This window comes from Pelophylax lessonae, assembly GCF_965119305.1.
Source record: "Pelophylax lessonae genome assembly, chromosome: 1".
In the NCBI taxonomy this organism is placed as follows: Eukaryota; Metazoa; Chordata; class Amphibia; order Anura; family Ranidae; genus Pelophylax; species Pelophylax lessonae.
The window spans coordinates 182,880,193-182,900,282 of record NC_138768.1 but is presented as its reverse complement, the minus strand read 5'-3'; the positions used below and the strand labels follow the sequence as shown (position 1 = coordinate 182,900,282).

The 20,090-nt window shown below is 49.1% G+C and overlaps 1 protein-coding gene across 1 annotated transcript in view; it reads right to left on the bottom strand.

Moving 5' to 3' along the window:
- The window catches only part of YTHDC2 (YTH N6-methyladenosine RNA binding protein C2), a 288,686-nt gene that overhangs the window by 184,502 nt on the left and 84,094 nt on the right, over window positions 1-20,090 (bottom strand). Inside the window, exon 9 of the mRNA XM_082243691.1 lies at window positions 875-1,029. Within this exon, the coding sequence (XP_082099817.1) occupies window positions 875-1,029 (155 nt within the window). The remainder of the gene's footprint in view (window positions 1-874; window positions 1,030-20,090) is intronic.

Here is a 20,090-nt window from a genome sequence, read left to right as displayed (position 1 = left end):
ATAATAAAGATTTAATTTCAAATATACAGTAAATTTGTATGAGAAATTAAAAAAGTTCTATATTATTTATTTTTACTCTGACGTGTTTTTTTTTTTTTTTTGATCATGTGACAAGCAGCAAAGGACTAGAAGGTCCTCCTGCTTAGGTTTCCCTGCAGAAAGGCTGGGAAAGATCTGGGTCATGTGACTGCGGTATATTGATTAGGAAAAAGGTACTCTGAGTTCAATTAATAAATTACCGTGCCATCATCCATATATAGAAATAGAAGGGACAATGTAAATTAAACAGTTTGTGTTTAGGATCACTTTAATTTATGGTTTGAACCTAAAATGCATTGCATTCTGAGAAAAAAAAAAAAAAAAACAATGTGTATGTTGTATCCTCCATCCATGAAAATTCAGCTGTAGACATGTTGGCCATTTATAAGAAGAATAAAAAATGGGTGTCCTTATTAGACATTGGACTGACACTTAAAACCACAAAATGATGTAGATTTGAGACTAGAGATTTTGGGGCTCCCCCTTTTTATGACTTATTATAAGTCCACTACATTTGTAATCTACTACATGTGTAAATCATAAATAAATGAGAACCTTTCCTTTGAAAATCGCCAAATATGTATGCACATTCTAGGAAAACTGGAAATCCTTAATTTGTTCATGACCCTACTAAATATTAACTCAGTGGGATACACTCTTCATACAGATCCCAGGTTTTATCTGTAATTGAAGTTATACTCATCTGTGGTACTGCCTGACAACCACAACATACAGTGCTGCTCTTTGAGAAGAGACAGTACACGTTTTCTAGGTATTTGGGCCATCTCAAGATACCTCAACATAAATATGTTTGACTGCAAGATAAACTCCTTACCAGCTGATTAAACAGTGTGTCCCCTCCATCATCGAGCAAGTCATAATCTTTAGTAATGTTGGAAGCACTCCTCTGCCTCTGGGTGTCTGTTTCTGACTTTGCATTCTCCTGTGTCACGGAGTGCCATTCAGACAGGGCTGACTTTTGCCTTTCCTCTGATAACACAACAAATTTACACTATCAGAATTGAGATATATTTAGGCTTATGTTGTCTATCTTTCATTATGATAGCTTCTACCATGTGCAAAAATTTACAAGAAAATACAGTAAAACACATTTGACATACTTTCAGAAAGCAATATAGACAGCCATTAAGAAGCAATTGGACAAATAAGTTTATGTTAAACAAAAGCTGAATTATTTTTTTTCTCTTTCTTTTTTTAATATATAACCAAAAGAAAATTCTTTAGTTTATTTGATAAAAAAAAAAAGGGAGGCCTGGAATTCATTTCAGGCTAGGAGAGAACTTTGTCTAGGTAAATATATTATATATATATATACACACACACACATACATATATATATATATACATATACATACACTTACCTAGTGTAAGATCTTCCTACCTGCAATCTGTAGATTAGAGTTTCCTCACTGCACAGTGGTTCTTTCAGTACCCGGGCCTTGTGGCACATCTTCGCACGCACAGTTGGGGGGGGGGGGGGGGGGGTATTGGCAACGAAGAACATCTCGATTAGACGAGACAAGTGGAAGTGCTGTATTAAAGCACATTGTCAAAAAAATGTGTCCACTGGTAAGGGAAATTAAGCAGGGCACAAAATGATGTCACTTAGGGTGAAGGTCCACTTATTCAAAAATGAGCTGCTAAATCATTAAATTGCCAACTACAGGAACTGGGGGTGGGTTGATTAACAGCAAAGCCTGGGTGAAAACAAATACTGAGCATGTAGGCTGTGCTCCTTGGATAAATTTTGATGCTTAATTTTAAGTCCTAACTCAATTGGTCGCTAAAGTAAACAAAAGAGTATACAGTATGTCAAGGCTTCTATGTACCTCTACTGGTTTAAATGTAGATTAAGTTACCTGGCCTTCTTATCCAATTACATTTCCTTTCTGTTGTAAATGTCTAGCACAGTGGGAGCAACAAAACTTTCTCCCCAAAGTTTTGAGTATCTCTTAATGCTCGAATGGTACAAGGCTGACTAGTCATTTTTAGGCATACCGTTTCAGAATTTTTCTTCTTTACATTGTGTTCATTAAACTTGAGAATTTCACAATGTTTTTATTCAAAAGAGCAATTTATAGCAGGGGAACTTCCTAAAACTGGAATAGACAGAATTTGGAGAAGCTGTGAACCGTAACCAATCAACTTCTTCAGCTTGTTCAGATAAAAGGTAAAGCTTAAAGAGACGGTAAACCATTCCTTTTTTTTTCCCCTCATTTCCCCACATTATGCGACACCTGCAAATGAAGCCCGTGTTGTCCCCGCTGGTGGCCGCATCCATCTTCGCCCTTCTGCCTTCCGGGTCTGCGGACTCTGGCTGTATTACTAGCCAGAACCGCCGGTCAAGGCACAGGCCCTTTGAAGAAACATCACGGGCGCCGGTTTCTTCAGAGTGCATGCGCTGATGACGTCATCAGCTGCATGCAACGTAAATATCTCCTAAAAACAGTGCAGGTTTAGGAGATATTTACAGTACCTATAGGTAAAAGTTCTAAAGGTGGGTTTACAACCCCTTTAACTAGTGTTAAAAATTCTGCCCCTCCTACTAACACCTATACTAAACCTTCTTGAAAAAGATGTACACTGCTCAAAACAATTAAAGGAACACTTTGAAAACACATCAGATCTCAAAGGGGAAAAATGGGATTTTTGACTTACTGTAAAATCCATTTCTCTAATGTTCACTGACGGACACAGCTTCTGGTATTCTTGACCATTGGGTTATACTGCCCCCTACAGGAGTAGGACACTAGGCAGGAAAACAAGTCTGGCTACACCCAGGGGGTATACTCCCTCTCTCTGCTATAGCCACTCAGTTTTGTTACAAGCAGTGTCAGGAGAATTATAACCCAACAGAGGGGTGGGTGCTGTGTCCATCAATGAACATCAGAGAAATGGATTTTACGGCAAGTCAATAAATCCCATTTTCTCTTTTATTCATTGACGGACACAGCTTCTGCTATACTTAACCATTGGGACATCCCAATGAAGTGTAAAACATGAGGGGTAGGAAATAGCAAAAATATCCCAAGGCTAAACATTAGCCAACTAGGCAACAGGGGCTCAACCAAACAACTGGAGTCCACCTGAAAAAAACAATACACCCTCAAAGAGGACCAGGTCCCCTAAACAGCACAGTGCGAAAACCTTGCGGCCAAAGGAAGCATTCGCAGATGCTAATACATCCATTTTAAAAAAACCTTGTAAAAAAAAAGGGCACCGACGACCAGGTGGCTGCCTTGCAAACCTGCGTCACTGAAAGCCCAGGAGGCACCAAGCACCCTAGTAGAGTGCGCCTTGACGGGGAAAGGAGGAACCTGACCGCTGATGGAATAGGCTTGAACCACAGTCTCTCTGATCCATCTAGAACTAGTCGCAGAGGAAGCGGACAACCCTTTAAGAGGCCCATCCGTGAGCACAAATAGAGAGTCTGACAACCTGAAAGACTCCGCAGCTACCAGGTACATCCTAATTGCCCGGACAACATCCAAGGCATGCAAGACAATTTCCTTTGGATGCTTAAGCCTGGGACACAGGGAAGGCAACACAATGTCTTCATTCACATGAAAATCAGAGACTACGTTAGGAACGAATGACAGAAAGGGGGGAAGCGTCACCATATCCCTGTGAATCACCAGATAAGGTGGACAGGATAACACCGCAAGGTCCGACACCTTGCACGCAGAGGTGATAGCCACCAAAAAAGGCCAACTTCTGGGACAGCCTAAGCAGGGGAAACACACCATAATCCTCAAATGGAGACTTCTGAAGAACCGAAAGTACCAAATTGAGTTCCCAAGGCAACAAAGGAGACCATACTGGGAGGGACCAAGTGCCGAATACCCTGAAGAGAGGTATGCACCAGAGCTGGAAGACCACCGCTAAGGCCAACACCTAGCCCTTGATAGTACTCAAGGCCAACATCTGTCAAACCCCCCATTGAAGGAAAGTCAGGATTCGTGCCTCCAAAAAAGAGCAAGAAGGAACCCCAAGGGATTTATACCACGCAATGTACATCTCCCACCTACAATGATAGATCTTACAAAAAGCAATTAACTGAGTAGTAATCACTGATTCAGATAATCCCCTATCCTTCAGCACCTGGCTTTTAACAGCCAAGCCCCCAAAGCCAGTGACTAAAGAAGGCTGGAAGATTGGCCCTTGGGACAGCAGATCCTCCCTGAGAGTAAGCCTCCATGGAAACGTCAGCAACCAGCCGCACCAGTTCGGCATACCAGGCCCGGGGAGGGCAGTCCGGGGCCACTAAAAAGACGGTAATCCCTTCTGCCTCGATCCTGTAGAAGTCTTGGCAGAAGCTTGAGAAGAGGGAAGGCGTAAATCAGAGGATACTGACCCCACGGGGTAACCTGTGCACCTGTGGCGTCCGCCAAAGGATCCTATGACCGAGCCACAAACCTATGTACTTGGGCGTCCGCAGAACTTTTTTCAGGGCGGGGGGCATCATTTTAAGATCACCCATGCTTTTTAACAATGTCATGAAGGGGAGGGGCTTAGTAATTATACTTATTTTGAGTATTTATTTTTAAAGAGCAAACAGCAGCATTTATTTTTAAAGGCATTTGTTAACCTAAAAAAAAAAAATAATTGATCCTGTTCCCTTAAAGCATGTTATACAGCACAGTGCTTTGCAGTGTAATTTAGCCCTTTCTATCACCTAAAAAACCTGGCTGATCCTGCCTGGCTATGTCCTCCCCTCTGTAAACTGACCACGGTATACCATGGCTGCTGAGCCCTGACACCGTGGTCAGTCTACGTGCCTCCATTCATCCACAGCCCTCCTGTCCTCTCTCCCCCTCTCTCCCTGCCTGTCTGCTCCTGTGTCAGGGCCCAACCCCTCCCCTCCTGCTGCTGTAGTTTCATTTAAAGTTTCATATCCTATCTACAGTCTGTTTAATAATCCTGTGTGCCGGTGTCTATGTTTTATAAAAATAAGCCATTCTTTACAAGTTTTCAGAGCGCCACTCACATGACCCGCTGACTCTCTCCTTCTCTCCCCCTACCCTCCCGATTGACATCGGTGAGGAATCCTCAGCCCCGCTCGCTGTAGGCAACGGTCAGATGGGGAGAGGAGAGAGCCGACGGGTAATGTGAGCGGCGCTCGGCCCTCTAAAAACTGGTAAAGAACGGCTTATTTTTTTAAAACACATACACAGACACACAGGATTAATAAACAGACCAGACAGGATGGTATAAAGTGGCTTAACAACCACTTGAAAGGGGAAGTTGAGATTCCCCCCTTGCCCCTATCTGCGGACACCCATGCCTATGTACCTTCTGTTGAGCCGAGACGCCAACAGATCCACCTCGGTGGTGCCCCACCGGAGACACAACTGACGAAAACACTTTTACAGATGAAGAAACCATTCCCCCTGATCTGCTGACTGAGGTAATCCACCTGCCAATGTTTTACTCCAGGAAAGTGAACAGCAGACAGGGCTGAAAGGAAACGTTCTACCCACCTGGGAATGCTGAGACTACCTCCAGAGCCGCCAGGACATTTCTTGTGCCCCCTTGAGATTAACATAAGCCATAGCCATGGCATTGTCTGACTGAATGCTCACTAGACATCCTTGTAGACGATCCATCTAAAGTTCCAGGCACAACCTGATCGCTCGCAACTCAGGACATTAAATCGGTACTCTGGATTCTACCAGGGTCCAGATCCTCTGAGCAAAACTTCTCCAAAGGATATCTCCCCAACCGGACAGGCTGGCATCCGTGGTGGCCAGTGTCCAATACAAGGATAGAAAGGTTTTTACCTGCTGGAGAACTAAGCCACCAAATCAGGGACTCTCTCGTACCCCGGCTCAGCCAGATTTGTTTGTCCATAGACTGCAGATTCTTGTCCAATGTGATGAGAATCTCCCATTTCAAGGACCTCGTATTGAACTGCGCAAACTGGACCATCTCGAAGTTTCACACCATCAGGCCCAGCACCCACACACAAGTTCAGAAGGATGACCATCTGCTGGTCAGCAGGAGACGAACTGCTACCTGCAGTGTCTGGAGTTTGTCTGGAGGAAGAAATACTGTGGCTAAAGCAGAGTCCAGAGTCAGCCTCAGATAGCCTAGGTTCATAGAAGGGACCAGGGCTGACTTCCGAAGATTCAGACGAAACTCCTTCAGAGTTTGTATGGTGATCTCCAGGTTTTCCGCCAGTGCAGCAGAAGACTCTGCTCGCAGAGGAGATCATATAAAAAACCAAGGACAGCGTTCCTTCACTGGCGTAACAATGCCAGTACGGGGGCCAGCACTAGTTAAGATCCGGGGAGCAGAGGCTAGAACAAAATGTTAACGACCCAAACTAATGTTCCTCTCCCACTGCAAAGCGGGGGGAATCGCTGATGACACATATTGGAATGTGCAGGCAGGCATCTTTGATGTCTATGGAGACAAAAATCCCCCTGATGCAGGGAAGCCACCACTGTGGGAATGGACTCAATCCTGAACTTCTGCACCCGCACAAAGCAGTTCAGAGCCTTGAGGTCTAGGATTGGATGCACAATCCCCTCTCTCGACTTGCCAGACTAAGTTTGCTTGGATCTATCAGAGTAGGTCACCTAAGTCTTCGATCCCTTGTCAGTCGATCCTGAGGGACGAAAAACTTCTTAGGAGCCGAAAATGAGGGCCCACGTCTGCGACGAGGATCCGTGCCTTTAGTAGCCTGTGGAAGAAAAGGTACTCTTCCCGCCCTGTGAAACACCTAATGAAACACCTAAAGATGTCATCCAGGGTAGCTCCAAAACAGACGATCTCCTGAAAAAGAACAGCCAGGGCTTTTTTTAGCCAAAGGATCACTGCCAAAACAGACAGCTGAGCCACTGGGGGAGCCGCATCCAAAGATGTAGCACAGATAAACTGTAGCCCCTGGACCAGCTGGTCCGCCAGCTCAGCTAAGGCAGGTGGGAGCGGTTCTCCCTCAAGGTTACGGCAAAAAGCCATAGCCTCAGAGTTTGCAATACCAAAACAATAGTGAACACCAGCCTCAATACTGAGCCAGCCAGGGTGAACATATTGCAGGCCACAGCCTCTGCTTTTGTTGTCAGCTGGGTCCTTAAAGGCCAGAGACTCTTCAACCGGAATCATGGTTGTTTTATTTAACCTGGAAACCAGAGGGTCCACCACGGGTCGAACAGACCACTTTTTGAATAGGAACTCTTCATAAGCGGTTTACTACACAGAACCCCTAAGGACCCCAAGGGGACGCTTCGGTTGTCCTCACTCTTTAGCGACAATTCTGTCAAATTAGGCGGGGAAAGGGGAGCACCTTTTGCCGCTCTAGGTTTGTTTTTGAGTGCCAAAGGGAACCTTCACCCCAGTCACGTCCCGCATCTTTGGAGGCTCACGCACAATTACAAACAAATGAAATATAAAATGCAGCGCTGTTGATTGATTCTGTATATAAATATGGAGCATGAGTTCAATTTAAAATAATAATGCGGAACAGTCCAATCCACCAAAACACCATGGAAAGTGAAGAAATCCGTCAGCTTGGTACTGGAATAGTGAGAACCTCCACCATATGCAAAATGACCGATTGGCCTCTTACCAAATGTCGGTGACCAATGTTCTCACAATGGTCGCCAAACGCTCTAGTACGTCCACCAGAGCCTTTTCGCGTGCGGTTGCAGACGTGGTGGAATCATCCTCACTCTGAGTATTCAGGGGGCATGGTTGCAGACCCATCAGGGTGACCCACATCCGAGGTGCCCAAATCAGATTCAGGATCTGATGAGACAGATCAGACAGGGAAAGCCGGGGGTGCTTTTTCGCCAGCTACTTTGCCATGCCTGCCATCAAAAAGTAGAAGATCGCCCCCACAGTGCCACCCCAAGGGAGGCGCCAAGCTGGCCACATGGCACAGTAGGCTGCAAGCTGTGGCCTAAATTCTTATGGAGGCCCAGCTGCAAGTGCACAGATCCCAGCCAATAGGGCCAGCAGAGGAAGAGTGGGGCTTCAGTCAACCTCACTGGGGCCGCCAACCCAACGGAGGCGCCAGACTCGGCCGCATGGCCTAGTAGGCTGCAAGCCGCAGACTAGATGTTTGTGGACGCCCAGCCGCTTGGGCGGGAGCACCAGCAGAGCCGACCACACAGAGGCAGCAGAGGGGAGGGCGGATGACCAAATGGTGGGTAGTGGCTTCAGCCACCCTCACTGGGGCCGCCCCACATAGCTCCCAACCATTGGGCTGCTAAGCTGCGGCCTTAATTTTTGGCCAGATCCGGCCACGTTAGGCGCAGACCCGCGGATGTAAAACCATCCCCTCCCCCAGCCCAACAAGAGCAGCAGGGAGCCGAGAGATCATCCCTGCCCTAGTCACCAACCCACAGGATGACAGGGAACCCTGCTCAACCCCCCGTTGTGCGGGGGAGCCGGCAGACCCACCACCCCCCCTAAAACCCTCCAGGGGAAGAGGTAGGGCAGCCACTTACCATACCATGGAAACAGGGAGGGCACTGCCCTGGACAGACCACCTTCTCCATAGGAATGGGGGAGCTGTCGGCCAGGAGGAACACTGCGACTCAGGCAGTATGAGGTCTGCGAGTAATTTAACTCGCAGGCCAGCCCATATCCAGTGGGGTTATGTCGCAGCTGACCTAGCGCGGAGCTGAGGCCTGCGTGCGCTTGCTGGCCAGAGTAGGGGGACCCTCTGGATCTTGTAAAAAATATCCAGTCTATCGCCCAGACCGGCAGTTGATTGCAGATTCTCACAGGAAAAAGAATAAAGATAGGAAAAATTCCATTTAAAAAAAAAAGGAAAAAATTGCCAGGACCAAGGATCCCAGCAAGGAACTAGAAACTAGGTCCTTACTCCTGACTAGGCAGAAAAAAAACTGAGTGGCTATAGCAGAGAGAGGGAGTATACCCACTGGGACTGCCCATGGGTGTAGCCATAAATTTTCTTGTACAAAAGTTTTTATTTTAAGAAAAGGCATAAACATACATCAAAACATGGTATATGTGTACAATTAGATAAAAGAAAATGGAACGCAGGAAAACAGATAGCAGCAAAACCTGATACAGACTTAGGGCGTGAGCCATCCTTAAAACAGCACGGACCAAATAAAGGGTATCAGCAAGCAAAAATCCGTAGACAGGGACCGAAAGACCCCCCTAGTGGCTTATAGTGCAATAAGAATATCAAAAGAAGAAGTTCTAGTACGTTCCAATGAGCAAACAGGGGCTGGGCCTGAGAGTACCGAGCCAGAAAAGAAAACAACACTAGAAGACAAAAGAAAGGAGAAAGAAGGGGTGAGACAGTAGGACAAACAAAGAAACGACAATAGAAGAAGACTAAAGAAAGGGTGGGGAGAAGGAAGAGGGGGGGAACGGGTCCTGCGGGGCGAGCATCCAGGAGGCATTAAAGAGAGAGAAGGGTGGTCTGGAATCTGGAAGGGGCAAGGTTTGAGATCCAGGGGTCCCACACCTTAAGAAACTTAGCGTGAGAATCAGAAACTATCGCAGTCAACTTTTCATTAATTAGAATATCATTCATACGGTTCTTGACCACTTCAAAACTAAGCAACGGGGTCTTCCAAGATCGGGCAATGGTTAATTTCGTAGCTGTAAACAAATGCTGAGCCAACTGACGTTGTGTACGGGTCAAGTCAGGTATAGGTTTACAGAGGAGCGCCTCATACGGGTCTCTCTTCAGAGTGACTTGAAAAATATTACGGAGCAAGGCAAAAATCCTGATCCACAGTCTGCGCACCTTGGGGCACGTCCACCAAATATGTGCCATGGTCCCCTCCTGAGTGCATCCCCAGAAGCACAAGGGAGAATATGCGGGTATAAATTTTGCCAGTCTAGCCAGAGTATAGTACCACCTGTAAAATACCTCATAAGCATTTTCCAGAATCAAGACATTTCAAGAACACTTAGAGAGAGCTGCCGTCATATGCCGCCAGTCTTCCCTGTCCAACCCACCCCCCAATTCCAGTTCCCAGTTAGAGTGATAGACCGTGAAAGGTGGTGTATCGCAGGCAATAATAGAGGCATATAGGAGAGATAGGAGTCCCGGCGAGTGGGGCCGTGCCCTGCAGAGGCTTTCAAATGGCGTAAGCGTATAGGGTAAAGGTTTATGTTTAATGAGTTGCTGAAGAAAATTATGGAGTTGTATATATCGATAATGTTCCCGCAAGGGTATATCATGCGAGGAGCGGAGGGCCCCAAAAGGAAGTATCCTTGTGGGAGTAAATAACGAATGTACGTCCACAAAGCCATGGTCTGTCCACCACGAAAACACACGTGGATTATCAAGACCAGGTGGAAACATAGGGCAAGGGAAGAGTCGCAGTAGAGGTAAGTGGGGGGAAATCAAATTGGCCGAATACTTGACGGAGTCCCAGAGGCGAAGAGAGTGAAGGAGGCAAGGACGCAAGTACGGCAGTCGAAATTTAAAAGGGAGCCAAGGGATAGAAGAAAGGGGGACTGGGCAGGCGTCCATCAGATCAATCGTGGCCCATAGTGGCATTTGAAACGTGTCATGTAAATGAGAGAGAGGGGCTATCGACGCCGCAGTGTAATATGCCCATAGATTCGGGACTGAGAACCCTCCAGAGATCCTACGAGCATACAGGATGCGTTTATTAATACGGGGTCTAGAAGAGCCCCAAATAAATTTCAAAATTTTGCGCTGATGAATACGTAGGATATGAGAGGGGATCGGAACCGGCAACACTCGAAAATAGTATAATAGTTTAGGAAGATAGGTCATACGAACGGCTGTGATCCTACCAAACCAAGACAAAGAAAGATGAGACCAAGAAGAAAGCAGGGCTGTTAAGTGGCAGAAGAGAGGTGGATAATTAACAGCATAAAGACCTTCATACGTGGGAGATAGTTTAAACACCCAGGTAGGGCAAAGCAGGGTGCCATTTGGAAGGAAAGGCTGCTTGAAGGGCCACCACGTCCTCAGGAGGCAAAGTAACTGACATCGCGTTAGATTTGGCAGGATTGATATGCAGGCCTGAGAAAACGGCAAATGAATCCAACAGGGCCAAAAGGTTGGGCAACAAAAGCCTAGGCGAAGTAAGGGTCAGCAAAATATCGTCCACAAATAACGATAGTTTATGTGGGGAGCCAGCCACTTCAATGCCCAAGATGTCATGGTAAGAACGTATTGCTTCTGCTAAGGGCTCCAAAGCCAGAACAAATAGAAGGGGGGACAGCGGGCACCCCTGCCGCGTACCCCGGCCAATGGAAAAAGTGAGCGACTTAAATCCATAATATTTGATACTGGCCTGAGGGGAATCATAGAGGGCAGATAGCCAGGACAAAAACGAGGGACCAAAGCCGAAGCGACGGAGAACAGTCATAAGATAAGGCCAAGACAAGGTGTCAAAAGCTTTGGTCACGTCCAAGGACAGTAGCATAGCGGGTATGCGCCGTTGAAGAGCAAAATGCTGCAGTTGGATGATCCGCCAAATAGCGTCCCCTGCCTGCCGGCAGGGTACGAATCCAACCTGGTCTTTCTTGATCAGGTGGGGAAGGAAAGAATTCAGGCGCGTAGCCAATATTTTGGTTAGCAATTTCATATCAATATTGATAAGCGAGATTGGGCGAAAATTAGCCCACGAAGAGTGATCCCGATCCGGTTTAGGCAGCATGACAATGTTAGCTGTCAATAGGTCAGGTGTAAGGGATTGTCCATTTTTAACAGCGTTAAACATTGCAGTCAGGGGAGGGGCCAGGACAGTGGCAAACTTCCGATAAAACAACGCAGTAAAACCATCTGGGCCAGGTTTCTTCCCTATCTTCAGGTCCTTAATGCATTGCAAAACTTCGGACTCCAGAATATCACGATCCATAAGAGTCGCGTGAGAAGCTATTTGAATAACCCGGCCTCGCAGCACTGCCTTATAGGCTTCCCACAGCGTCACTGGAGAAGAAATCGAGCCGACATTGAGGTCAAAATATTCCTTGGAGGCTTGTAAAAGCTCATTATGGATATCCGCAAAGGATAACAGGGAGTCATTCATTATCCAGGAGGAACGCTGAGGCAGACTTAAAATGGACTTGCATTCCACCAAAAGAGGGTCGTGATCCGACCAGGGGACAGCCAAAATGGAAACAAAGTGAACCAGGGGAAGATGTTTCCGCAACATGAAAACATGATCAATACGGGAGTGGGAACAGTGAGGGTGGGAGTAATGCGTATAGTCCCTACCGCTTGGGTGCAACTCTCGCCACAGGTCCACAAAATCAGAGGATTGCAAGGAGGAGGCAAAGCGCTTGGCGGCAGATGAGGGAGCAGCTCTCTCTGGGGGATATTTGTCCAGGGAAGGATCCAGTACAGTATTGGAATCACCCGCCAGGAGAAGGGTGCCCTTGGCATGGGACATTAGAAGGGAGCAGACATGGGACAGGAAGGGGCCTGGATTAGAGTTGGGAGCATAATAACTCAAAATAGTCACTTCAGTGTCCTGAAGAAGGCCCTGGAGCAAGAGGTACCTACCCTCAGGGTCCGCTATTTGCTTATCACAACGAAAGGGGACAGCTTTGCGAAACGCGATCAATATCCCCCGTTGCTTAGTTGAACCGTTAGCCAGAAACACTTGCGGATAGGTGTAGCCATAAAATGTTTTTGCCTAGTGTGCTACTTCTGTACGGGGCAGTATAACCCGATGGTTAAGAATACCAGAAGCTGTGTCCATCAATGAACGAAAGAAAAAATCGTGCTGGATATCTATACTGTTATGGACTGGGTAATGTGTTAGGGCATGCTCTTAATGAGACAAATGGTATCCTGCGTATTTCCTCCCAGATCTAGACCAGGGCATTGCAGAGATCCTGAACAGACTGAAGTGCAACCTGGTGACATTGGATGAACGGAAAAAATGTCCCAGAGGTATTCTATTGGATTTAGGTGAGATGAGTGTGGGGGCCATTCAATGGTATCAATTCCTTCATCCTCCAGGAACTGGCTGCATACTCTAGCCACATGAGGCCGGGCATGGTCGTGCACCAGGAGGAACCCAGGACCCACTGCACTAGCGTAGGGTATGACAATAGGTCCAAGGATTTCATCCCGATACCCAATGGCAGTCGGGGTACCATTGTTCAGCCTGTAGAGGTCTGTGAGTTCCTCCATGAATATGCCTCCCCAGACCATCACTGACGGACCACCAAATCGGTCATGCTTGACGATGTTAGAGGCAGCATAACATTCTCCGGAGCTTCTCCATACCCTTTCACGTCTGTCACATGCTCAGGGTAAACCTGCTCTCATCTGTGAATAGCACAGGGTACCAGTGGTGGACCTGCCTATTCTGGTGTTTAATGGAAAATGCCAATCAATCAAACTCCACAGTGCCAGGCAGTGAGCACAGGGCCCACTAGAAGGCGTCAGGCCCTCAGGCCACCCCCATAAAACGGAATTTTTGTAAAATCTTACCTGTAAAATTCCTTTCTCTGAGTCCTCCGACAGTCGCCGCCTCTTCATATTCGTCACATATGGGGTATTAGACTTTGCTCCGAAGGAGTAGCTAGGCAACAGAATATGTTAACAATAAAGCTTTAACATATCCCACCCTCAAGGGGTGGTCCCCTCAGTCAATACCCTCCTACTTCCTGCAACCATATCTCAGTTTTAGTGGAATAGCAGTAGAGTATACATTCAAACTCCAAAAGAGGGGCGGGGGCGGCGACTGTCGGAGGACTCAGAGAAAGGAATTTTACAGGTAAGATTTTACAAAAATTCCGTTTTCTCTTACGTCCTCCGACAGTCGCCGCCTCTTCATATTCGTCACATATGGGGACGTCCCAAAGCAGTGCAAACATGAGGGGTGGGAAACGCATCCGCGCCGAAAGGCAACGCAGTCTCCACATCAAAGAAAGGAACCTTACCAAAGGAAGGAAACCAGCTGGGCAACAGCAAAAATAAGTGCTCAACAGGAGCAACAACCCAGGAAAAGACAAAAAAAAACCAGGGGATACAAAAAACTATCCCAACAGCCAGGAGTCCCCAACAAGGGACCCTATGGAACAGCCGCACTAAGAACCTTGCGGCCAAAGGAAGCATCCGCCGATGCCTGAACATCTACTTTGTAGAATTTTGTGAAAGTGTGCACGGTCGACCAAGTCGCCGCCTTACACACCTGGGCTACAGAAGCCCCATGACGGCAGGCCCAAGACGTACTCAGAGATCTAGTAGAGTGCGCCTTCACAGGCACAGGGGGAACCTTCCCCTGCAAGGCATAGGCCTGTTCAATGGTCTGCCTGATCCATTTGGCGATGGTAGAGGCCGAAGCCGCCATGCCCTTCCGAGGACCCTCTGGAAGAACAAACAAGGAGTCCGTCTTACGAAAAGACTCAGTCGATTTAAGGTAAACCCTTATCGCCCGAACAACATCCAGAGAGTGCAATCTCACCTCCTTCGGATGTTTAGGCTTCGTGCACAACGAAGGCAAAACAATATCCTCATTAAGATGGAATTCCGAAACTCGTTTCGGCAGAAAAGAAGGATTAGGTCGCAAGACCACCTTATCCAAATGAACAACCAGGTACGGAGACTTGCAGGACAAAGCCGCCAGTTCCGACATCCTGCGAGCCGAAGTGATCGCCACCAAAAAGGCGACCTTTTTGGACAACATAGACAACGAGATCTCCCTGATCTGTTCAAAAGGAGCACGTTGTAACACAGATAGAACGAGATTCAAGTCCCAAGGGGGCAAAGGATCCCTCCTAGGAGGAACCAGATGCCGCACACCCTGAATAAAAGTGCCAACCAAGGAGTTGGAAGCCACGGGACGTTGAAACAGAACGGCCAGCGCAGACACCTGACCCTTTATCGTAGCCAGCGCCAAACGCTGATCGACACCCGTCTGAAGGAAAGACAGCACACGGGAAACCGAGTACGTGCGGGGTGAAAACCCCCTGGACTCACACCAGGCAAAATAGGCCTTCCAAGTACGGTAATAAACCTTCCCCGAGGAAGACTTCCTCGCGTTGATCAAAGTATGAACGACCTCTGGAGAGAGACCCTTCTCCTTCAGGACCTCGGTCTCAACAGCCAGGCCGTCAAAGCCAGCGACTGTAAAGCAGGATGGTAAATCGGTCCTTGAGACAGTAGATCGTCTCGAAGAGGCAGACGCCAAGGGGCGTCGACCGCCAGATTCACGAGGTCTGCGTACCAGGACCGGCGAGGCCAGTCCGGTGCCACAAGAATCACCGTGCTGCGTTCCGAGTGTAACCTGCGAAGGAACCTGGACAGCAACTGAATCGGTGGAAACGCGTACATCAGCCTGTACTGATGCCACGGGGCCACTAACGCGTCCGACGCGTCTGCCCGAGGGTCGCGCGTCCTTGCCACGAACCTCTTCACCTTGTAGTTGAGACGAGACGCGAACAGGTCCACATCTGGAAGACCCCACTTCGCGCACAACATCTGGAAGACAGCCGGGTGGAGAGACCATTCCCCCTGATCCAGGGTCTGGCGACTCAGATAGTCCGCCTGCCAGTTCTCCACTCCCGGAATGTGAACCGCCGTTATCGCCGGGACATGAGTCTCGGCCCAAGACAGAATGTCGGCCACTTCTCGAGCCGCTCGGGCACTCCTGGTGCCCCCTTGGTGGTTGATGTAGGCCACCGCCGTGGCATTGTCCGTCTGCACCCGAACCGGGCAGCCCTGCAGCCGGTCCGTCCAGCGATGAAGACAGAGCCTTATAGCACGCAATTCCAGAATGTTGATCGGGAGGGAAGACTCCCCCTCCGACCAGGTCCCCTGGGCGGACAGAACGCCCAGAACACCACCCCAGCCCGACAGGCTGGCATCCGTGGTGATTATCGTCCACGAGATCGGACGAAACGACTTGCCCCCGGACACCAACGGGGACTGGAGCCACCACAGAAGGTTTTCCTTGGTGCGATGACTCAACGAGATCTGAAGATCCAGAGATTGAGGTCGCCCGTCCCACCTGGACAGGATCTCCGCTTGGAGACCCCGCGTGTGAAACTGCGCGAAAGGAATCGCCTCGAAGGCCGAGACCATCAATCCCAGACATCTCATACCCGTCCTCAGAGACGAGTGTGGAACGTCCCTGAGGGACCTGACTTCCTCCTGAAGAGTCCTGAGTTTGTCTTCCGGCAGGAAGACCTTCGCCTGCACCGAGTCCAGTATCATTCCCAGATAGGGGAGACGAACCGACGGACTCAGTGTCGACTTTGGAACATTTATCGTCCAACCGAACTCCTGCAGAGTTTGCATTGTGACAGACAGGTCCTTCTCCAGACCCTGTCTGGTCGCAGACCGAACCAGAATGTCGTCCAGATACCCCAGGACAGAAATGCCCTGGGCTCTCAATAATGCCAGAACCGGTGCAAGCACCTTGGTGAAGACCCGCGGAGCCGAGGCGAGCCCAAAGGGCAACGCCACAAACTGGTAGTGATCCTCCGCAATGGCAAATCGAAGGTACCTCTGATGACCCTCGAATATGGGGATGTGAAGGTACGCAGCCTTCAAATCGATGGAGGCCATGAATTCCCCCGGAACCAGGGCAGCCACCACCGAGCGCAGGGATTCCATGCGGAACTTGCGAACCCGCACAGAGCGGTTCAGAGCTTTCAAGTCCAGAATCGGACGAACCTTGCCCTCCTTCCTGGGCACGGTGAACAGATTGGAATAAAACCCCCGAAATCTGTCCCGATGAGGCACCGGAACCACCACTCCCTGAGCCCTCAGGTCCCGCACCGCCAGGTGCAGATCCCGCAGGCGCTCTGGAGACAGTTGAAGATTTGAGGGAAAAAATCTGCTCTCCGGCCGAGAGAGAAACTCGATCTTGTAACCAGATCGAACGATTTCCAGAACCCATCTGTCCCTCACACGGGCCAACCAGGGCTGAAGAAAACCGAGCAAGCGTCCCCCCACCCCAAAACTGGGTGAGGGCGCCCCTTCAGGCCGAACTGTTATGGGCCGCAGGTCCGGATTGACCGGACTTCTGTTTCCCAGACCAGGGCTTCTTCTGAGAGCCTTGGCCCTTGAACAGTTTGCCATTGTAGTGCGGCCGAAAGGCACGAAAGGACCCCTGAGAAGGCCGAAAATGAGCATGCTTCTTCCCAGAAGCCCCCTTAGCCTTGGGGAAATGGGGCAAGAGAGTGCTCTTACCCCCGGTAATCCCCTTAATCAACACATCCAGGGACTCCCCAAAAAGGCGAGACCCATCATAAGGCAGATTGGCTAAGGTTTTACGTGAAGATTGGTCCACCGACCAACATTTCAACCAAACCAGGCGGCGAGACAACACCGCCACGCTGTGCACACGCGCAGCCAACGGAATCAGGTCCAGGTCCGCATCACACAGATACATGACACCCTGGTGGATCTGATCCACCATATCCAGGGTCGCCGCCGAGGCCGAATCGGCCACTAGGACGCGCCTAAGCATCTGCGTCCAACTTGCGATCGCCTGGGCCGCCATGAGAGAAGCAAACAGAGCCTTAAGCATAGAACCCGTAACAGAATAAGTATGACGGGCAAGAGACTCCAGTCTCCTATCCGTGGCATCACGGAAAACAGGGGATCCCTCTGCAGGGATCGCAGTGGCTTTGTTCAAAACCGCAATAGCATGATCCACTGGCGGAGGCACACACCACCGTTCATCAGTGGCAGGCGAGAAAGGATAACGCAGCTTAAATTTACTTGGTACCGCAAAAGGCTTGCGCAAATCGCGCCATTGGTCCTTAACAGCGCGCTGAAAATCAGCAATGCAGGGAAAAACCTGCGGCGTCCTGCGTTTTCTCTGCGTCCCATAAGCCGCCAAGGCAGCCGGGGGACACACCTCGTCCTGCAAACGTAGCGTCTGCTTAATGGAAGCAATCAACTCATCCATGATTGCAAGCTCTTCAGGCGAGCCAGGGGGAGAATTATCAACCCCCTCAACTTCAGCCTCTACCTCAGACCCCACTAGATCAAGAGAGGAGCGGGACCCCGATAGGGGGGTCCCTGCCAGAACAGCCCCATCACCTTCACCCTCAGAATCAGAGGACAGAGCAACTCTGGGCCGTTTAGTAGATTGAGCAGCCACCAGCATTTGCACCTGTGCAGCAAGGCCAGCCACAATAGTGGCTAAATCCCCCCCTGGGGGGGAAACAGCGGTCCCCTGGCTTTCCACCAATACTGTGGGAAACTTGCCCTCCTGAGAATCCATTGCCCCTGTATGCCAGACAACCAAGGGTTAACTGCCCCCTTACAGCAAGCGCGGCAAGCGCAGCCCACCGCACCACACTCAGGCACAATGAGACCCCCACAGGGAATATACAGACTGAATACAGGCAATGGAACACAGGAATAGAAGGATAAAACCTGAGGAGACTCCGCTGCTGCTGCTGCCTCGATCGGTGCTTCCAGGAGAGAGGAAGTGATGCTGCCAGGGCGCTCTATGTAAGCCTATGGAGGCTACAAGAAAATGGCCGCCGTGCATGTAAACCATGCTGCCGGAGCGGGCGCCGGTAAAATGGCGTCGTTTGGCGCCGAAATCGCCGCTCCACAGTGCATAAAATCACACACAATTTTATCCCATTATATGGATACATGTTAGATCGCCTCAGCGATCGCTGTATATGCCCCAACATGCCATTAAAAACATGCCCCACAGCACACAGCTCCTCACACTGCCCAGCCTGACATACTCAGTGTCATACAGCTCCCCCCCCCCCCCCCTTGCAGCCCACAGCATGCAGCCGAGAGATAGGGAGACAAGCAGTGTGATTAAAGGCAGGTTACACAGTCCCAGACTGAGACCCCCCCAGACAGACAGGTCCCCACATAGATACACTTACCTCACATGGCGTGGGGAACCCGCACAGGCGAACAAGCCGCTGCACATGAGGCAGGGAGAGTCGCAATTCAAGACGCACACAATGGCGGTTCAGAAACCGCACAGCGTCCGGTGAGGTAGCCACCTCACCAATCATCCCTGCACCGAACAGGGATGGGTCGTTCACTGTGCCAGGAGCGTTACCTGGCTGAACGCTCGATGGCAGACTGGGAAGCCACTGACCCACGACCTGCGATCAGGGGGATCAGCCCGAGACCCAGTCCGCATGATCCTCTTCGTCCGAAGAACTAACTAATGCTGACAAAAATAACAGCTAAATAAAGGTAGAGAGAAAACTCAAACAAAATATTAAAAAGAAGAAAGAGTCTGGGACAAAAAGTCCCAGCACAGAGAGAGCCAGCCACTCCTGACAAGCTAGACATTAAAACTGAGATATGGTTGCAGGAAGTAGGAGGGTATTGACTGAGGGGACCACCCCTTGAGGGTGGGATATGTTAAAGCTTTATTGTTAACATATTCTGTTGCCTAGCTACTCCTTCGGAGCAAAGTCTAATACCCCATATGTGACGAATATGAAGAGGCGGCGACTGTCGGAGGACGTAAGAGAAAGTCTGTTTTAGATTGTTTGGTCAGAAACATTCACACCGGTGGCCTGCTGGTGGTCATTTTGTAGGGCTCTGGCAGTGCTCATTCTGTTCCTCCTTGCACAAAGGAGCATTTCTGCTGATGGGTTAGGGACCTTCTATGGCCCTGTCCAGCTCTCCTAGAGTAACTGCCTGTCTCATGAAATCCTGGGGGAGTTGGACTGACTGTGTAACCTCTATAGGGTCCAGGTATCGTCTCATGCTACTAGTAGTGACACTGACCCTAGCCAAATACAAAACTAGTGGAAAAACAGTCAGAAACGATGAGTAGGGAAAAAAGGTCAGTGGCGTCGACCTGTAAAACCATTCCTGGTTTGGAGGTCATCTCATTGTTGCTCATCTAGTGCACCTGCTAATTTCATTAAACACCAAAAGCAGCTGAAAAACTCATTAACAACACCCTCTGCAACTTAACTGACCAGATCAAGATCCCAGGAGTTTAATTAACTTTATGCTATACGCGGATTAAAAAGTGTTCCTAAATTTTTTTTGAGCAGTGTATTTACTTATTTATTTTCAGCAAGCTCCTTCTGGTCACATGATTTTGTGTCAGAAAGCAGTGGCTGCAAAGGAATGAAAAGAGCCCCCA